Raw genomic sequence first — 20,664 nt, 5'->3', positions numbered from 1 at the left:
CTAATAGTACCGCATCAATAAAGTAAGTATAGATTTTTATTAAACTTCAAAATAGACTAACACATATCAAGAAGGAGCGTATTAGAGTAATTAATAGTCAGCATCGGTGATTCTACGAACATATAAGTCTTTTCTTTTGGTTCATTTCACCGGAAGATGATAAGAGTTGAAGCAATCGTTATATAAATTAGGTTAAATGTCCAAATTGCCGAGAAAACCGCTCATAATTTTCATGCATTGTACTTTGATGAATAATTCTTGTCAATAATGCATTGCATCTTCCTTTTTTCTCTAATGATTCTTGTTTAGTTTAGAACTTTAGACTAACTTGTTGCTGGAAAGTCCAAAGGAGATATGTTAACTTAAAATATCTGCATGTTTGTTCCACTATATCAATCATCTGCAAGTCCTTTATAATTTTTAATGCAGCAAAAACAAAGAACTTTATATTTTTCTTTTTTCCTTTTGATTGTATATATATATATATATATATATTGCTTACCTAAGTTGATCAATTATGAAAGTTGGTCATGAATATCATATTAACTAACAGCTGTTTTCATGCACCAACTTTGAGTTCATGAAGGGGAGTGGTGGTGGGTGTCCTATTGTTTCCATTCTACTACTTATGATTGAAACTTAAGTTTAAATAAAACAAAACAAAAAAGAGTTTTGTTTCAAAGCACTTGACCATTATCAGATTGATCTTTTCGTTTTTTTTTTTCACAGTTAGTTCTTATTAAAAATATATATATATATATAAACTTGAAAGATATTTATTTGATTTCACAATTTTCTTACCCCAATCAAAGATACAGGTTGAAAGAGATATTAACATATTCAATTCAATTTCTTACTATTTTCTGCAATGAAACATCAAATGTGCATGAAAAACAAGGCAAAATCAGAGTCACAATCTGATTGCTACAACTAACTGAAAAAACATAAAAAGACATTCAGAAACAATCAAACCATACAGAAAATGAAAATATCAAGACTGAAGTAACATAGATGCAACATGGCCAATCCATGCATTTCTTTGACTTTTTCAAACTCAGATTCCAGACAATGTTGCTGTTTTTATGATACACACAACCCATAATAATAATAATAAAATTAATTAATAAAAATATAAAAATGTACAGAAGCTACAGTGTTACTTCCAGTGGCCAGCCAGCTTGGTATGGACTGGCAACACTCTCTTCATTATCCACTTTGTGTTACTGTTTTGCCCTTCTCTTCTTCTTCTGCTTCTTCATCTTCATCTTCTTCTTCTTGTTTTCTATATTCAGTTGACACTAACTGCCATTATTGAACATGTTTTTGCTTTTTAAGCACTCACATTGATGCTTACTCATCATACCTTTTTTTTTTGCCTTCATATATACTCCCATTCATTCTCTTCTTTCATTGTCCCTTTGAGATCTTCAACTTTTGTTCCTCTCAAACCATGTAATACTGTCTTTCATTCTCATCTTTCATTGTCCCTTTGAGATTTTCCAACTTTTCTTCCTCTCAAACCATGTAATGCTGCTTTCTTTACATGTTTTTTCATTCTCATCTTTTATTGTCCCTTTGAGATCTTCAACTTTTCTTCCTCTCAAACCATGTAAAGCTGCTTTCTTGACATGTTTTTCTGTTCATTTTTTCTCATATATTTGATTGATTTTTATGTATCACAGCATTGTTTATAGTTTACTTGAATAATATCAGAGCATTACAGTAGTGTCTAGATCATGTAGTCTCTGTTTTTTGGTATCAAATCTGGAACTGCATATAGAGTTTTTTTAGATTGAATGAACATGAATTTGGAGGAAACATTTGTTCCTTTTCGTGGTATCAAAAATGATCTTGAAGGAAGATTGAGATGTTATAAGCAGGATTGGTCTGGTGGTTTCCGAGCAGGAATCAGGTGAAATCTCATTGATGTTTTCTCTTAACAAGTTTGCATTTTGATTTCTTGAGATTTATCAGTTGGTTGATGGAGTTCTAATGACAGGATTTTGGCTCCCACCACATACATTTTCTTCGCATCGGCAATTCCGGTGATTTCCTTTGGAGAACAATTGGAGAGAGATACAGGTAATGAGAAAAAAGGAATCACTTGTGAGATTGTGAAATTTCAGTATTTTTCTAGCTTTTAATTCAAGTTAGTTATGGTTTTTGGTAGATGGAGTTCTTACTGCTGTTCAAACATTGGCATCCACTGCAATTTGTGGGATCATACATTCACTTGTTGGTGGTCAACCTTTACTGATTCTTGGAGTTGCCGAACCGACGGTGCTTATGTATACATTTCTGTTTAATTTTGTGAAAGATAGAGCTGATTTGGGTCCAAAGTTGTTCTTGGCATGGACTGGATGGTAGGTTCAAATCTCTTCCAATGAAAAGATCAACAAAAGATCAAAATTATCTTTATCTGCATTGGTTTTTATATTGTTTTGTTCTTTGTTCATAGGGTGTGTGTTTGGACTGCATTTTTGCTGTTTTTACTGGCAATTCTTGGAGCATGTTCTCTTATCAATAGATTTACTCGTGTTGCTGGAGAGTTGTTTGGTCTTCTGATTGCAATGTTATTCATGCAGCAAGCTATAAAAGTAAGCATTCAGTTGAAATTTAAGCGTATTGGCTTGTTGATAAATAATGATGTATATGGAATGGATTTTGTAGGGACTAGTTGATGAATTTCGTATTCCCGAAAGAGAAAATCCAAAGGCATTACAGTTTATTCCATCTTGGAGGTTTTCTAATGGAATGTTTGCACTTGTTCTGTCATTTGGTCTTCTACTGACTGGACTAAAAAGCCGTAAAGCTCGATCGTGGCGATATGGAACTGGTAAGAATGACTCTTTTAGCAATTAAATAGAAATTCTTGCTGGCAAAAGAAATTCTTCGAACATTTGCCAACATAATCTTGCAGGTTGTCTTCGTGGTTTTATTGCGGATTATGGAGTGCCATTGATGATTCTTGTATGGACTGGTGTTTCATACATGCCCGGCAATAGTGTGCCAAAGGGGATCCCTCGCCGTCTTTTCAGCCCGAATCCTTGGTCTCCGGGTGCATACAAAAACTGGACAGTAATCAAGGCAAGTAAAAAAAAAAAAAGAAATTTGTATGAATTGAATACAAAATTTAAAGAATCACGCTCTTTGTATATGTATCTGCAGGAAATGTTAAATGTGCCATTTCTCTACATAATCGGAGCTTTTATTCCGGCGACAATGATAGCTGTCCTGTATTACTTTGATCACAGTGTTGCATCTCAGCTTGCTCAGCAGAAAGAGTTCAATTTGAGGAAGCCTCCTTCATTTCATTATGATCTACTTATTTTAGGATTCTTGGTACTCTCTTATCCTTCAATCTTTTCATCAACAAAGCTCACTGTTTTCAGTAACATTACTTCATTTGCAGACATTGTTATGTGGTCTGATTGGAATTCCCCCGGCAAATGGTGTCATACCTCAATCTCCAATGCACACAAAAAGCTTGGCCACCTTAAAGCATCAGGTAAACAGTTGAATTGGGGGAAATTTCACATGCTTTATGTGCTAAAAAGTTACAAAGCAAACACAAACTTTGTGCAGCTTCTCCGTAACCGTTTAGTGGCTACAGCGCGCAAAAGCATGAATCAGAATTCAAGTTTAGGACAACTATATGGTAATATGCAAGAAGCATATCAGCAAATACAGACTCCACTCATATACCAACAGCCAGCTGCTCGAGTACGTAAATTGTAGTTAGAATTATCTGCAAATGTACAACTGCTTTGAATGTATAGCACTGCTATATATCATGCAGGGATTGAATCAACTGAAAGATTCAACCATTCAATTGGCGTCAAGCATGGGGAGTATCGACGCACCTGTGGATGAATCAGTGTTTGATATTGAGAAGGAAATTGATGATCTTTTGCCTGTGGAGGTCAAGGAACAACGCTTAAGCAACTTCTTGCAAGCCTTGATGGTAGGAGGATGTGTTGCAGCAATGCCGGTCCTTAAGATGATTCCAACATCTGTTCTATGGGGCTACTTTGCGTTCATGGCTATCGAAAGCCTGCCTGGCAACCAATTCTGGGAAAGAATCCTACTGCTTTTCACCGCACCAAGTCGACGATACAAGTTAGTTAATCTCTCTTTTTTTGTCTTCACAATGTCGATGTGATTAGTAGTTATTTCTCTAACAAGCGGCATTGTTGCAGAGTGCTGGAGGAGTATCATGCAACATTTGTTGAGACAGTGCCTTTCAAGACAATCACTGCATTTACTGTTTTCCAGACTGCTTATTTACTGTTTTGCTTTGGAATGACATGGATTCCGCTGGCCGGAGTTCTTTTCCCTCTGATGATCATGCTGTTGGTTCCTGTTAGACAGTATGTTCTTCCCAAGCTTTTCAAAGGAGCACATCTCACAGATTTGGATGCGGCTGAATACGAAGAATCTCCGGCTCTGCCATTCCATCTGACCACTGTAAGATAAACCGCATCCTAATTTTGAAAACTTGTGTATCACTCTTAATGTATCTTTTTGATTCATCTGCAGGAGATTGACATGGCATTGAGTAGTCGTTCATTTGCCGGCAGTGGTGAGATATTGGATGAAATTGTAACTAGAGGCAGAGGCGAGATCCGAAGAATGAATAGCTCTAAAGTAACTAGTTCAACAGCGACACCAATAGGTCTTAACAGTCCCCGGTTTTCTGATAAAGCATATAGTCCTCGTGTTAGTGAGCTGAGACGTGAACAAAGTCCTCGGCTCAGTGGAAAGGAAGGTATCAGTCCTAGGCCTTCAAAATTGGGAGAGAGTTCTCATGCTTCAACTTCTTCAAAGTAGCATTGCAGATATGAACTTTGAACTTTGGACTTTGATTGCTAACATATTCATAGTCAGCTGTGTCTTTTGTAAAATTTCAATCCATTATCTGTCAATCTGTTCTCCTTATTTCAATCCAAAGGAGACTGTAATTCATAAACATCACACTAATAAAAGAGGAATATCTCTGATTGATTTGAATTTCATTGTTCATATGTTGTTTTTGTCTGTCAATCAATACTAGTGTCTTCTGCCAACCAAGTTCAAGAAATGGAACTCATTTGGTACTAATAATCAGTAAGAAGCTTATCCTTTGATAAGAAACACAACAAGCTACAATTTTGATAGTAAATCTAGTTGCATATTAAACTATTTCACTCCATTTATTGACTTGAGAGACAACTAAATCTGAAAAGAAAAAGGAAAAAAAAAAATTCCAATTTTTAAAACTTTTTGAGATTTCCCAATCTCAATGTGACTTATTTTTATGGCAGGTAGCAAGGTAGAGAAGACATAAGTGGTACCGTTGAAAGTGATAGCTCCCAAGTGTTGGTACTATGTGGTGTTGGGAAACAAAAAAAAATCTCGGCATTAAAGTAACAAAATCCAATGCTTTTTTAATGCTTTCCCTTGTCATTGTTGCTCTTCATGTTCAGAATTTCTCAGCAGTTTAGTGGTAAAAGTCTTTTAGATTTGTTGGATATCTGATCAGTGAATGGGTTCAGAAGGGTCTTCAAAGGTGACAATCCATGTAACTGGATTTAAGAAATTCCATGGAGTGTTTGACAACCCAACAGAAACAATTGTGTGTAATCTTAGAGAGTTTATGGAGAAGAAAGGTTTCCCAAAAGGTCTTGTGCTTGGGAGTTGCAATGTTCTTGAGGTTGCTGGAGAGGGAGCAGTTGCAGCTCTCTATCAAGTTCTAGAGTCTGCTGTTACTGACCTTGATGTTGAATCTTTGGAAACAGAGCAAGTTATATGGGTTAGTTGCAGTTAATTTTCTGATACTTTTAAAAAGTTGTTTGTTATTCATTTGTTGATTTGTAGTTTGAGTTTCTGCTGAATCATTTGGTTTTTGATATCTTTGAAGAGTTTTCATCCATACTATTACAAGATATCTTTTTATCTTTATGCAGTTTGTTTGTAGTAAGGCTGAATATCTCTGTGTAGAAAGAATATCTCTGTGTAGAAAGATTAATGTTTCACAGAATCAAGATTAGAAATACCATGCTTCAATTTGATAACTTTGTGTATGTGTGTGTGTATAGATGTATGATGTTTGGAATGCTTTGATTGAGATAGATGGCATTTATTGACAATACTACTATGTGTGTGTGTGTGTGTGTGTGTGTGTGTATGATGTTTGGATTGTTTTGATCGGAATAGAGTAGCAATTTTTTTGTTGATCTTATCTGTAGATAACTCTTTAGAGAGATTACTATATCACAATTAATGACCTTTGAAGAGTTGTTATCCACAAGGCATTCACTGACAAGAATTGCAGCAATATTGCAAATACATCTTATTCTATTTTTCTGTTCTTGTATACAAAAAAAATCGGTTTGGCTCAGCTTCACCTTGGAGTAAATAGTGGCGCAACAAAGTTTGCTATTGAGAATCAAGCAATCAATGAAGCTACATTTCGTAGTCCAGATGAACTAGGATGGAAGCCACAGGTTAAGCTTCGTCTATTTTATTAATTGCATTGATTTGCAAAATCTAGTTCAACTATTAAGTTCTTTGAGTTTTATCGGTTGCTTTTCAGAGAGTCCCAATTGTTCCTGAAGATGGATGTTTATCACGAACTCGAGAGGTACTACTGATTTTTGTTATTTCTATTTATCTGTCAGTGAATTCAAATGTATCACAAAAATCAATCTCAATTCATTAGCATTTTTGCTGCAACGCAGACTTCTCTTCCTGTAGATGAAATTGTTAAGGCCTTGGTGAACATGGGCTATGAAGTAATACATTCAAACAACGCCGGTCGGTTTGTTTGCAACTACGTCTACTATCATTCTCTCTTGTTCGCAGAGAGGCACAAAATCAAGTCAATCTTTGTACATGTTCCTCTTTTTTATACAATCAATGAAGAACAACAGATGCAGTTTGTTGCTTCACTCTTGGAAGTGTTGGCTTCATTGCATTAGAGCATGAGCTGTTAATTGTGATGTTTGTGTATATTCCCAATGTATGTATATTGGTATCGAAGCGAAATAAACGCGTGCTTGTTTCTTGGATTGCAAATTGTGATGTTTGTGTGTTTGTGACATGATTTAAATCATAAATCATGCATCTGTTTTCATGAATGTCAGAGACCTTGTATTGTATTATTTCTGCAGTTCATTTCAATCTGCAGACTTTATTCATATATGTGTTCCTATTTTTTCTGTAAATTCAAGCATGTTTTATATTGTTATCCATTCCATTTTATTAAATCAGATACATAACATTATATAATTTATCCAAGACTTGTATTTGAACTTGATATGTTAAAACTGCATTGCAAATAAAATCTAGTTCTTGAGTTCATTGTTTAATTGGTAGACTAGTTTTTCAATGGACATAGATATTAAGTATTCAGTAGATAGTTTGTAACAAAGCACATGCAGGCATAGATAACACATGAGGACTCACTACAAAACAGAGCCCAAGCATGACTCATTTCCCCTACCAATCTCATCTGCAAAAAAACCAGAGGATGAACATATGGGAGGTGAGGAATGCACATTCTATCCTACAACTACAACCGGAAAAAACGAGATACAACAACCGATGTTTTAGCATCCATATCTTTGATTCTCGCCAAGTGATTGAGGCTCGCCTTGTTGCAAACAAGATATCGGAGGAATTGTGAGTGTCTGAAGAGCTCCATAAGCATTCCAACAGAAAGGATCATCCACCAGCTCCCCTTCAAAAGGAAGCAGTTCCACTTCAGACATGGTTATGTTTGTGCAAGGCACCGAATCACTGCAGGCGAAGTGTATCGGAGGGTTTCTGACGTCGTACGTACCCTTTATGTTTGAGTATGATATGTCGGATACAAACACTGCTGATGTCTGGTTCATGCATGCTTTGGTCAGGCAGTAATACTGGTCTATAATGATGCAGTTCCTCACGTTCTCCATTATTATGCCGTCAAAGGTGATGCCTGATACTGAGCCCATGCCTCCTTGCCATGTCTTGATCCTGACTCCATTGTCCGAATTTTTAATCACCGCATTCCTGACAGTAATATTCGATACACATGCTTGTGAATTGTGCACACCCAAGCTTCCAATGCTGCATACACAATATGATACTATAAGACAGACGATACGCTAGGATACAATACAACACATGAACTCAAACTATTTTGTGTGTATTTGTATAATACCTGATGCCGTGGCTGGGTCCACAGGTCACATTCTCAATGTCCACATCCGCACATCCGGGACCGATGGAAATGCAATCATCACCTTTGGAATTGGAAAAACAAACAAAGGTAAAGATACTGAGATCATAACTCAATGCATCAATCACATTTAGAAACAACCAATTTACTGCAGTGCAGGTAAATCCTGCTCACCATTGCTTATCATTGAATTGTAGATGGCAACCTTCTTTGTGTTCTCAATGTGTATTCCATCTGTGTTAGGACTCAGTGCCGGAGAGTTTATCGACAAGCCTTCGATGTGCACGTCTTCACAACCGTCGAATTTAACATGGAATTGTGGGCTGTTCTCAATGCGCAATTCCCTTACAGTCAAGTTACTACTCATGAAGAATCTGATAAGCTGAAAATAACAACCAGAAGACAATGAATAACAAGAAGCCATATTCTTGATGAAAAGAGTTTAGTGACGAGATTACCGACCGCTGGACTATCACAAGGACCGGGCAATGTGGTTCCATTAGGCCCCTGAAAATGATCAAAGAGAACAACATTGATTGTATCAGTCAGTGATTGAAAAATCAAAACTCTTGAATTCATGGCATCAATGACATACTCTGTGTGGCTTGCAGGGGAGATTCCACCACTTCTCTCCATTGCCTTCAATGGTACCTTCTCCTCTGAGTGTCATGCCATCAACTCTATAAAACACAAGCCATTGATGCTTACTATCAGAATCTGGCCAGCAATCAGGACCATCAGGTGGCATCAACACACCATCAACCTAAAAAATTATTAGTCACAAGAACATCAACATTTCCTGTTGCACTTGAAGTATCAAAGTGAATTCAAACAATGATAAAATACCTGAAACACAAAACCAGGCTTGCAGGGGCCAGAGAAAATGCTGGAAGTGATCGAGAACAGACCGTCTGATGGGACGAGGAGAACACCGGATTCTGTCGAGCAAGCAGCCTTCCAAGCTGACCGAAATGCATCAGTATCATCTGTAGAGCCATCACCAACTGCACCAAAGGATCTCACATTGAAAACACAAGGATCAGGATCAGGTTCAGGATCAGTATCTGGTGGAGGAGAAACAGGGGCTGAAACAGGGGGCTGAGAAATATGATGGTCATTGTTCTTGTGATGATGGTTCCTCTGTTTGTGAAAATGAGATCTTGCATTTGAAGGCACTGTCATTGCAATGCAAAGAAATAGAATCAAGTGAAATCTTTGAATTCTCTTCATTGCAGCAAGAAACTATTAAGCACTCTGTCACTCTGTTTTTCCAAGTGAAAACAGAGTGAGCTCTATTTATTTTGCATTTTTGAGATCTCAAAAGGACAAGAAAAGTGACTCACTCAAAAAGGAGGTGATGTAAAGAGTGACATGTGGCTTCATGTGGTTGATTGAAGGATCATTTGTTTCTTTTTTTCTCTTTTTCCCTTTTTTCACATGAAACCATTTACTCTGTTTTCATTCTATCTCTCTTTGACACCAATGTGACAACAGATTTATATTGTTTATGTTGCCTTTTGCTTGGTTTGTTGTGAATATCAACAACCTTCTAGACTTCACCAAAACATTAAAAGATTATAATTAAAGTGTTTAACATTTATTTATCAAAAAAAATTAAAAAAAAATGAAGACAAATAGGTACAAGAGGAGGTCATTGCATGGATTTGTGGTTGAGGAGAGAAGAACATATCATGGTGATGAAATGAGAGGGAAAAAAAAAAGGCAGTAGTCCCGTGAACTTGTGTTGTACTTTAGTCTCTTGTGGCTCAAAAACACACAAACACACACACACAGAAAGACACAGAGTAAGCAAAGGAAATGGTGTCACGGGTGCAATGCTTCTCATTAGTGTTAGTATTCATTCTCTCATTTTTGTGGCCCCCTTCATGCACACACATATAAAAAAATAAATATATATGAGGACCGGTAATCTAGGGATGTCTCCGATTTCAAAATTTAAGGACGTCCTATAGTAGCCATTAGATGATAATTCAACGGCTATAATTATTATAAACAGTACAAAACACGTTTTACATTGTCATACAATAATCGTGTAAAAAGATATACAATACTTATATAAACAAACAACCGTTGGATAATGATCTAACGGCTGTAAAAAGACGTTCCCTAGAGAACAATGACAACAATGATCTAAGTCGTCCCATAGATTACCATTTCCCTATATATGTATATATATATATATATATATAAAAGTAGTTATTAGAAGACATGCATGGGTCTAAATATCACACTCATAATGATAACTTAATCTAATGTTTTTATGTTGTACATTCACATCACCATAGAGCGACCGACACGTCCATTCCTAAAGGAGGGTCTCTGAGCAATATTTTGACTTAAATATTTATATATTAATAACAATATTATTCAATATATAATTATAATAATGCTATAATATGCTCATCAATCATATTTAATTCTTTTTCTAAAGCATATGTAGGTCTATGTAGAAGTTTAGATTGAAGGAACATCATGCTAAAATGAGCTCCTGAATAATTGGTTTATGATAAGTTATATAACTCTAATTTTGATTTAAATAAGCAAGGAAATAAGTTTGTGAGTGACAAACAAGGGACAAAGGAATATATATATATATATTTATGATCCGTGTGAGTCTTAACGTGAGCTCAAGCTTTGTCTCTGAGTGTCACGAGAAGCCATGAAGAAAACTCTGTGTGATGCTACTCTTCATTCTCACTTTCATTTCCAAAAATGGATTTTAATTTAAGGACCAAATTCCAATACTTTGTTTCACATGTCAAGCTTTCTTGAGACTTCTAATTCCAATCACTAGTGTCACGGGTTAATGAGATTGTTTAGTGCTAATCTTGATTAATTAAGGACAATTAAATTTACATTAGTATAATTTCAAGATGGGGTCTACATTCAAGACAATGTATGGTCTAAGTTTTGTCAGAGTGTGAGTGTTTATAACTTTATATATATATATATATATATATATATTATATACACTAGAGATCTAGTCAGTCATTCACACATTGTCTCAAACTAAACTATTTTATTTTGCAGCTTTAAGATTGGAGATTAGTGGTGGATCTTTGTCATATCATTTAATTCTTTTGATGTTGTTATCTTGGATTGACATTGTGGTTTCTTTAGCTTTAATTTGAATGTGAATAGTTTTCTAGTTTTTGGTTGTAAATAAAGACAACAAATAGAACAATTCTCCATCTCATCAGTTTGTAAATAATTATAAAAATGAACTAAATATGGACTATTTGATAATTAAAAAAACACACAGAATAAAACAGTAGCAAAAAGGATCTGTCTAATAATTTTGATACTGAATTAAAGTCATTGGTATAACAAAGACAAACAAACTTCAGTGTTCAAAGATAATACAAACTGATTACATATCTCATTCACTTGTAGTTTACGAAATTGATCGAAAATGACAAACAGAAGACAAGGGGCATGATAATAAGGATCACATACTGCAGAAATTTCGGGCCGGAGCCTCGGTGATCCATACATAAGACTAGACAAATATCGACATCTATCTGTCTCTTATATGTGATTTTACAGATCAATCGTTACTTTATACGGGAGGCGGTAAACGGGTTAGCAAGGATACCCATCAAGTGTTTCAAGGAGCCAATGCTTTCGGTCTGTTTGATTTACACTGCTGGCAGCAATGGTGGTACAATGTAGCAACAGACTGGGAGATGTTTCACAATTACACCAAATACGCTGCTAAATCACCCAATACAACAGGATACGGTTCGTCACTTCAGGCGTACATCAAGGCTATCGGTATTGTGAATAGTACAAAGTCACAGACCAAGGAAGGCACATTGTTTCCTTGCATGCTCTGGGATCAGCTTCACTAGAACTTCGGTCGGCACTCCTTTTAGTTCTGGTCATCATAATTCATCGTTGGATATCAGTATTGATTAATATAGCCTGAAAGAAGCTCAATGCTAAACAATTTCAAAGATTTACCATGAGGCTTGAAGTTAAAGAGAGGGGGAAGGTAGCGGCCATTAGGTAGACGGGTGTTGGGGTCTCGAAGCTCGTCAAAGAAGGGATGTATTAATGCATCCAACTGCAGCAGAAAAAAGTATGCTCAAACAAGAATGTATTTTTCCAAGCATCAGTCTAGTGTGTGGATCATGAACAAGTACTTACAGCAGTGCTTCTCAAATTTGGCGAGTATTGGAGAAGCCGGGAAACGAGATCTACAGCCTCAGGCGGCATTCTTTTGTGGAAGATCTGTGAATATAGAGTATCAGAAATCAGGATCATGAGCATTCGATGATGTGAAATAAGGAGAGTAATAAATTCAATCATGGTACCTTGTGCCATGGGTGCGCTTTAATTTGTGGAAATTTAAACTCAGTGTAGTTTGGATTCATGCATTTGATTTCTTCCCTTGTTGGTGTGCCCAAAACCTGCAAAAGTAAAATTTCAGACAAATGCCATATAAGGAAACTATAACTGTTACAATCAATACGAGAGAACAAAATCAGTCATCCAGATCACCTTTATAATTTCAACAAGCTGGTCCACTCCACTCTCACCGGGAAAGAGAGGCTGTTGAACAGTAAAGAAAATTGAGTTCTACAAGTTACTCATGAAAAATTGTTCTGGTATAGAGAGAGAGAGAGGATAAATTGCAATGAAGGAATATATCACTTTGAAAAGACTACCTACCTGTCCAAGCAGGAGTTCAGCAAGGACACATCCAGCAGACCAGATATCAATAGCTGAGGTATATTCAGTGGCTCCAAATATAAGCTCAGGAGCTCTGTAATATCTAGAGCAGATATATGATATATTTGGTTCGCCTTTCACCTGAGAGTATGCACAAATTAGACAAAATCAGACTAAGTTATACAGCAAAACAATGTTACTTTCAACTGAAGAGTCACTAAATGTGTACCAAGACTTTTGCACTTCCAAAGTCACAGAGTTTCAGCTGATGTGTATGTGGATTAACCTATTCCAAAGGGAGACAGTCATCAAGTGAAGAATGACAACATTCATTAGAGAGGTAATGAATAAAACTTCTGGACAAATCTCATCAAAGTTTGGAGAACTTCAATTCTGAGTAATATTCATATAACTATTAAAAGGAATTTGTAACTACAAAGCTGAAGATACCAGAAGATTTTGTGGCTTGATATCTCTGTGGCACACTCCAATGCTGCCATGAATATAAGCCAATGCTCTAAAAATCTGCCAAAAGACAAATAAAATCAGCCTCACCATAATATATATCAGTCAACAACCTACAACTGCTAAGCCATGACAAAAAATCTGAACATAAATATTTGAATATGAACTGTTGGAAGAAAAACAAACATGTTGCAAACAAAAGCTTTGAAAATACACTTCAAGGTTGCAAAGATTGTAAACTTGAGGCTCATCCTTACCTGGTAGCTATAAAGTTTGACATAGATCATTGGCATACGCTGGTTCATCTTGTTGTAGTGTTTGATTACACGGTGGACAGTCTCAGGTACATATTCCAGAACCAGGTTAAGGTACAGTTCGTCCTTTTCCGTTGTTGAAAAGAAACAGTGTTTTAGAGATATGACATTGGGATGGTCAAGAAGACGCATAGTCTGCAACTCCCGGTTTTTATATCTCTTGTCTTGAAGAACCTTTTTTATGGCAAATGTTTCTCCAGTCTCAAGGCACTTCGCCTACATATCATCAGTTGTATCACTGGTCAAATAAATTTTTACTACAAAAAAGCACAAGCTCAATATGAAGAATGCAGCAATACACACATTCACTCAACTATGTTGCAGCTGCTTAATTTCTTTTCAATAACTGAATTGAAATATATATATATATATATATATATATATGCTTAGGGAGTAAAACTAACCTGGAAGACAACTCCAAATGATCCATGTCCCACAACACGTTCAGCCATATAGCTAATGGTCTGCTAGTAAAGTGTACCAGAAAGTTAACAGAAGGAATAACAAGCCAATTAGAAAAGGAAAAACAATCAATCTATTCATACAGATTGCCTCAAACACATATAACAGTGACTACAGTAATTACCTGTTTTGGCTGACCATTTCTACCGCCGATAGTAGTTACAATTATATGTCCTGTTTCAGTCCCATTGCCATCAATGACTGTGGCTTCAATTTCCTGAGTTTAGACAGAAAACACAACAAGATACCTGAGTTATTTAATAGAACAGAAAGCTTCTAAAATGAATAACAAAAACAAGAAACATAAAGATCAGAAAACAATGCATAATCATAATTTACCTTATCATCTTTTATTTTCATGTCATTCATTTCATCTGGCAACTTGTCCACAGCATTGTTAGTACCAGTAGTGGCTTTCAAACCAAATGATGGCACCACACTCGCTGAAGCCATCCTACACAAAATGAAACCTTCTAAGCCCTAGCTTTGATGTTCTTGTACAATCACTCCTACTACACTGAATCTACGCAATTACCTGTTAAGCAAAGAACACAATAATATCAATTAACAGAGAAATTATGGATCAAAAGTTGATGATACTTTTCTTGGAAAAAAAGAACATATGCACATAGGCCAGGATATGAGAAATTACAAGTCCCAGCAAATGAAAACCAACATATCATTTTTTAAAGTTGAGAATGGTGTTGCTTCCAATTTACTGCCTTTCACTCAAATAAATCAACAACTCTATCAAAAGATATCATACGAGTTCTAACTGTTAGAATAGGAAATTCAAGTAACAAAGAAACAAAAATTGAAAATAAAAATAAAAACAGGAGCATAAAGATTCAGGAACAACCAGAACAACAGATGAACTATGGCATCAAAAGAAGGATCAAGTTTGATATCCAAGCGATAGAAATCATAAGAAACGAGACAAAACAAAAGTTTTGAACAATCAACCAGCATAAAAGTTCATATTTTTCCCGAAGTTCTTCAGAGATCCCGAACTCACAAATGCTTGCACCAAACAGGGAAAATCAAAAACACCAAAATCCTAAAAATGGTTAGGGAAAAAATCCAACTTTTTTTGTGACATCTCTTCAACAAAACACAATATAACTGCATAACAACCACAAATGCCAAAAAGAGCTCGATCAATAGAGACCCCAAACCCACAAAACCCATCCCAACTACCCAATTCCTCCAAAATCACAACATCAACACCATATAAATCATTAAATTTCCCAATTTCCAGCTCCGATCCACTCAACCCCCGATTCCACCAAACCAAAAGGCTAAAACTCCACTAAAACTAATAAAATCTAACAAAAATAACAGAATCAAAACAATATACTCACAAGATCGATCCACAGCATCGCACAGAACAATACTATTCCTCGAAATCGATCTCGATCTCTTGCGCGGGTTCTAAGTCGGAGATTTCTTCAATTCTTTTCGTGAATTTCTATGGAATTTTTCCGTCTTCGCGAAGAGCAAAAGAGAGCAAGTAGTGATGGGCCAGTCAAAGCCGAAGCAATATGGGCTACAACAATCCACCCTTTTCCCGACCTAAAACCCGACCTATCCCTTAAATATCCAATAAAAAACCTCCACGTTGGTAAGTAACTCACAATACGTTAAATCAGTGGTTTCGAGGTACTAGTTCGTCCAGGCAGTTGACCAGTCAAACAATTAGTACAACTAAACTTTCCGGCTTGCTGACAAACGCACCGAGAAAAGGAACCGCAACACTGGACCATTCTCTGGTTTTTTAAATTGGCTTTATGTGGGTTCCTCTCTTGGGTCAGCTTTTTAGGTGGGGTTTGTTCAAAAGGAGTGGGCTGCGCGGAATGGTTTTTCTATTAATCGCGGCTGAATATTCCGCAGCAATGTCCAAGAATCAATTACATCCACTTATTGTCATACATGAAAGGACCATTATACCCTTACTGTGTTATGTGGTTCCTGTTATCTTATTTTATATTTATTAATAATAAAAAAAATATTATCCATTTACCGGAATCAAAATCAAATACATCCTCATTTTTTTATCCCCTAGAGATTTGATCTTCTTGTTTATATATATATTATTTTTATTTATCCATTGCTATATTCATACTATTTGAAATTCTACAATTATTATAATTTTTTTTTCACAAATAAATAACAATCTGTCCCCAGACATAGTTATTATGAGTTTTTAAACTTTAGTGGAATATATATATATTTTTTCCTCTCTTTAAAAATCACTACATTGATTTTAGTAAATGGGCATTAATTTATAAGTTTTTAATCTCACTCAATGTACTGAGGATGTAAAAGGAACAAAATTTTAAATGCATACACAAGGGCCAAAATTAAATTTAATTATTATAAAAAGATATATTTCACTAATGTCTTGAAACTTTTTAACATAATAAATGAATATACAAGTTTTACAAATGGACAAAAAGGAGGAGAAAAATGCACCCCTTCATTCATGTACACAATTATTCCTGGATGATCATGAGTTCATAACAATCACTGAAACAGAAAAAGAATATATATTTTTTTAAAATAAAATAAATCAAAAACAAATGTTAGTGTATCAATCTAAACTTATATAAGCATTGGGGAAACATTTTGAAAAAAATGAGCTTTTCGCCTTTCTGATCTGGACAAAGAAACCATAACAAGGGATGTGAAGCAGTGCCACAACAAAATACCTGAAAGAGTTTGTAAGAAAGAATTCAGAGTAGTGTGTTCATTAACATGAAAGAAAATGAACATTGAACAATTAATTACCAGAGAATAATCCATGGAGTATTAAGCTCAGGAAAAAGGTCAGGCCCCCTGCAGAAAAATCAATTAATGAAGCTTCAAATTGAAACATTTGTTAAAATGAAATTTGCGACCAATGTGTTCGATGAAATGAATGCATGTATGTGAAATGCTCACCATGAAAGGTCCCAGTTATGTAAATGCATTTGGAAAGCCACATAGCTACAACTCCAAAGAACAAAATACCCTATCCGGAACCAAGGAAAACTCTGCAAGTAGAACAAGGTTCATATGTAATTAATTACTTTGATGTTACAATAGACTTACTTAGACATTGTCTATTCAAGCAGTAGAATACACACCATGCTATTGAGAAAAGTGTCGAGGAGAAGAAATATAGCATTAACACTATGCATGCTAGCTGTTATCTGCCGAGCGAGGTAACACAACATATGTTAAAAACAAAATCATCGTGATCAAATAAAGAAAACATTTAACTTATGAAATTTTCACAGCAGTATAGGAATAAAAACATTTTGGAGTTCATTGATTTCATAAACATCGCTGTAATACATAGTGCCTACCAGGTTGACCTTGAACTGTTTATCTGATGAAAAGAGGTACCAGAAGGCCCCAGAAGACAATATCTGTCAGCACCACAGCACCTGCACTGGCCTGTTCAAGTGTCAGAAAGAAAAAAGAAAGAGCTGAAGATTGGGAAATCAGTCAAGCGGGAAGAAAATTTAAAGAAATAGAATCATGCCTTTCAAGTTTAAAGATGTAATGAATATATGAAAACAATAGCCATACTCATACACTGGAAGCTTTCAAGAAAACTGTATGAACAAGTGACATTATTTAGAGAAAAATCATTTGTGAAGTTTATATTTGAGTGCAATAAACATAAACAAGAACTGAATAAGCTGACAAAACCAGGTTCTGATAGGCTAACCTGATAAATAGCTTGCATGACATACCCCCAAAAGCCAGCATTTTGGTGTTTCTCTTCTTCAAGATATCTTTGCAGTTTGGGCATGCTCCTGTTTTGTTTTGATCTGTAAGTCAATTTTATAGAACAATTTTCTTCAAGATCCCCCTCCAGAAGTCCTTTGGCCTCCTCATTGTCAGGAGGATGATATTTTGAATAGATCCAACATCCATGAGCAGAAATGCATGCACCAATCTGTGAGAAAACATGAAATCAGTTGGGTTAAAAAAAAAAGTTGAAATAGAGAAAGTTTGATGGGCATTTGCATTTTCAGACACAGAACACCATTTCTTCGATGCATTTACAAATTCATCTATATGATTGGTGTGTATGGGAGAGAGACAGATGATAAATAAAGACAAAGGAGCATCATTAGGAATTCTACAAGGCTCTTTCCAGCAAAAGAACATGGGCCAACTGATCGACCTCTCAGCTTAAGTCTCAATTGATGGCCACATAGAACATGCACTATGATCATGTATTAGCTTGAAGTCACACAGAATAGGAATCACTCAATGAAGTCAACTTTGGGAAACAATTGAACCAAACAAAATGCTAGAAAGCAAGTCAGCATGGATTGCTACCCTTGTTCATAATGAAAGACATGCAAATGAAGTTAATATCTTCAAAAACCTTAAAAGTCACACAGAAACTGAGGCCTACTATACAATTTGTATTTATTTTTCACAAGCAAATTTGAAGCCAAAGCCAAGATACAAATGCTTGACAGAAATACATCAGAATGCAGTTTTTGTGTATGTCATGAACAACAAATTTCCTGACTGCATTAAAAAATTATCAGCATAAATCCTAGGTCCCAAAAGTTGATCAGGGAGTGGAATAGGAACATACCACAAAATAGATGATGACTAATACAAACGTCCACCTGCAAATCATCCAGGAAAAAAAGAATAAGAAGACATGCAATCAACTAAGAGCTGATAATTGAAAACAGACCACACTCCAATTATGATGTCGATCATATCCACTTGGCATGCATATTACAATATACTATTAACATTTTTTTTTTTCAAAAACTAACTGCATTAATAACCCTGCAAAAAACCGGCAAGCACACTCATCCTTGTATAAAGTCTCATATCTGCAAAATGTAATTCTAATACATTGTGCAATTCTCATTAAATTTTTAAAAAAACTACAGTGAATATAATTATTCGCATAATTAGCTGAAACATTTTGTGGATGCTCCAAGTCTCTAGAGTAAGAAATTTTGATTCTACCACATTAGAAAAACAAGCAGGCAAGATTCAGAAAACATTCGACACTACTTTGTTCCATTTGGTAAGCATCATCCAACCAAAACTCCACAAAAGATCAAATTTTAGGCAACAATCAAAGTCTCAATAGCCTCCAATGCATCAAATAACTACCAAAACCTAAATTATTCAACTAATAAAAGCTCATATTCCTTAAAAAAAAAACTACTAATATCATGAAACCAACGAGTGAATTAACTCCACAAAAGATCTAATTTTAGGCGACAATCAGAGTCTCAATAGCTTCTAATGCATCAAACAACAACCAAAACCTAAATTATTCAACTAAAAGCTCAGATTCCTTAAAAAACCTAATAATATCATGAAACCAACAAGTAAATTAGGGTTTAAAACACACACACACACACACAAAGGGAGTAGATTTCACACTGAGTATAGTAGTAGAAAGCGAAGATCCCATCGAGAAGAACAATCCTGTAGTAAAGAAACCATGACATACACAACGCCGCACAGCTTCTGAACACCAAAATCCACAACGGATGCATCGATCTCCAGCACGGGAGCCACAACGCCGACCATCTCAACGCAACCCTTTCCAATATAATCATCATCACCAGCGTAACAGGGCCGATAAGTAGGGCAACAATGGACGCCGCATTCCACTTATCCCAAAATGGATCGATATCCATGATCGCCGACGAACCAAAGCTCCGAATTTTCTCAGACGAAAGAGAACGACCAGCAAAACACGAAACTATTTGAACTTTTGGGACGATGAAGTTATATACCTTAAATGACAATAATACCCTCATATTTTTACGTTTATTCTCCTCATATTTCCGAATCCCTTCCCAATCCTGGTTTAGGGTAATTCAGTCATTTTTGAGAATAAAAACAGTTTATTATAATAAATTAAAAATTATTTTAAAAAAATTCAAATATAAATATATTTCTGATAAATTAGATATTTTTGAGGATAAAATTGAATTCAATGATAACTGAATTATGAAGATTTTTGGACTGAATTATCTTATTTTAATTTTATTTTAATTAATAGTGCAACTATTCTCCGTAGAATTCTCTATAATTTTAATTTTTATTTAAATTTTTTAATATATGAGATGTTAATCTTTTATATGTGCTAGTATCACTCTTTATCATTTAAATAAATACATTTTAAATTTATAAATAAAATTTTAAAAATAATATATTTTTTATAATTAAAAATTTGTAGATTATCTTCAAAGCAGGAGTGCCTGTAGTACTAAAAAAATAGCAAAAACTTAAATATTAAATTAAAATATTTGAATACCTTGATTTATTATTCTATAGTTTAAACAAATTACTTGATATTATATTACCTAATTAAGTATTAATTTTAAAATTTTAATCTACCAATTTATTTAGACGCATTCCAAAATTAGGAGCCTAAAGTAATGGTTTTTCAAGCAAAATTTTATTTGTGAGACTTCTTATAACCCAATCCTAATATTAGTTAGGTGAGACTTGAGAGCACACATAGCCTAAAGCAATGGT

The 20,664-nt window shown here is 35.2% G+C and overlaps 5 protein-coding genes across 7 annotated transcripts; 2 read left to right on the top strand and 3 right to left on the bottom strand.

The window, feature by feature from the left end:
• Positions 1–1,207: 1,207 nt before the first annotated feature.
• LOC120263943 (probable boron transporter 2) lies at positions 1,208–5,013 on the top strand. The gene is made up of 12 exons (XM_039271925.1): positions 1,208–1,912; positions 2,000–2,082; positions 2,171–2,363; positions 2,459–2,597; positions 2,671–2,836; positions 2,921–3,087; positions 3,169–3,342; positions 3,413–3,508; positions 3,586–3,723; positions 3,800–4,119; positions 4,200–4,467; positions 4,540–5,013. The coding sequence occupies exons 1-12, from the start codon at positions 1,797–1,799 to the stop codon at positions 4,828–4,830; spliced, it is 2,151 nt and encodes a 716-aa protein (XP_039127859.1). The 5' UTR covers positions 1,208–1,796; the 3' UTR covers positions 4,831–5,013.
• A 384-nt stretch (positions 5,014–5,397) lies between these two features.
• LOC120262966 (pyrrolidone-carboxylate peptidase 1-like) lies at positions 5,398–7,056 on the top strand. Its single transcript, XM_039270885.1, has 4 exons — positions 5,398–5,791; positions 6,381–6,485; positions 6,575–6,622; positions 6,720–7,056. The coding sequence occupies exons 1-4, from the start codon at positions 5,525–5,527 to the stop codon at positions 6,957–6,959; spliced, it is 660 nt and encodes a 219-aa protein (XP_039126819.1). The 5' UTR covers positions 5,398–5,524; the 3' UTR covers positions 6,960–7,056.
• A 281-nt stretch (positions 7,057–7,337) lies between these two features.
• On the bottom strand, positions 7,338–9,522 carry LOC120263009 (polygalacturonase At1g48100-like). Its single transcript, XM_039270934.1, has 6 exons — positions 9,050–9,522; positions 8,799–8,966; positions 8,666–8,710; positions 8,378–8,585; positions 8,186–8,267; positions 7,338–8,091 (listed from the first exon to the last, which is right to left on the bottom strand). Exons 1-6 carry the CDS (start codon positions 9,431–9,433, stop codon positions 7,590–7,592), a joined length of 1,389 nt encoding a protein of 462 aa, XP_039126868.1. The 5' UTR covers positions 9,434–9,522; the 3' UTR covers positions 7,338–7,589.
• A 1,988-nt stretch (positions 9,523–11,510) lies between these two features.
• On the bottom strand, positions 11,511–15,654 carry LOC120263495 (shaggy-related protein kinase alpha). Of its 2 annotated transcripts, none has more exons than XM_039271418.1 (13): positions 15,501–15,654; positions 14,479–14,674; positions 14,264–14,356; positions 14,082–14,141; positions 13,621–13,893; positions 13,349–13,423; positions 13,128–13,184; positions 12,899–13,039; positions 12,728–12,778; positions 12,541–12,636; positions 12,374–12,457; positions 12,188–12,290; positions 11,511–12,101 (listed from the first exon to the last, which is right to left on the bottom strand). In XM_039271418.1, exons 2-13 carry the CDS (start codon positions 14,590–14,592, stop codon positions 12,019–12,021), a joined length of 1,230 nt encoding a protein of 409 aa, XP_039127352.1. In that variant the 5' UTR covers positions 14,593–14,674; positions 15,501–15,654; the 3' UTR covers positions 11,511–12,018. The 2 variants fall into 2 exon arrangements, with proteins under 2 accessions (XP_039127352.1, XP_039127353.1); XM_039271419.1 differs by having other exon boundaries at positions 14,479–14,593; positions 15,501–15,648.
• A 911-nt stretch (positions 15,655–16,565) lies between these two features.
• LOC120263335 lies at positions 16,566–19,858 on the bottom strand. Of its 2 annotated transcripts, none has more exons than XR_005537069.1 (8): positions 19,628–19,858; positions 18,743–18,776; positions 17,855–18,085; positions 17,487–17,577; positions 17,265–17,330; positions 17,080–17,171; positions 16,927–16,974; positions 16,566–16,847 (listed from the first exon to the last, which is right to left on the bottom strand). XR_005537069.1 is itself a non-coding variant. In XM_039271196.1 (8 exons), exons 1-4 carry the CDS (start codon positions 19,815–19,817, stop codon positions 17,506–17,508), a joined length of 597 nt encoding a protein of 198 aa, XP_039127130.1. In that variant the 5' UTR covers positions 19,818–19,858; the 3' UTR covers positions 16,566–16,847; positions 16,927–16,974; positions 17,080–17,171; positions 17,265–17,330; positions 17,487–17,505. The 2 variants fall into 2 exon arrangements, 1 of the variants encoding a protein (XP_039127130.1); XM_039271196.1 differs by having other exon boundaries at positions 19,558–19,858.
• Positions 19,859–20,664: the final 806 nt, after the last annotated feature.

Source organism: Dioscorea cayenensis, chromosome 6 (genome assembly GCF_009730915.1).
Source record: "Dioscorea cayenensis subsp. rotundata cultivar TDr96_F1 chromosome 6, TDr96_F1_v2_PseudoChromosome.rev07_lg8_w22 25.fasta, whole genome shotgun sequence".
Classification (NCBI taxonomy): domain Eukaryota; kingdom Viridiplantae; phylum Streptophyta; class Magnoliopsida; order Dioscoreales; family Dioscoreaceae; genus Dioscorea; species Dioscorea cayenensis.
The sequence above is the reverse complement of the archived record's forward strand: the minus strand, read 5'-3'. Positions and strand labels throughout refer to the sequence as shown.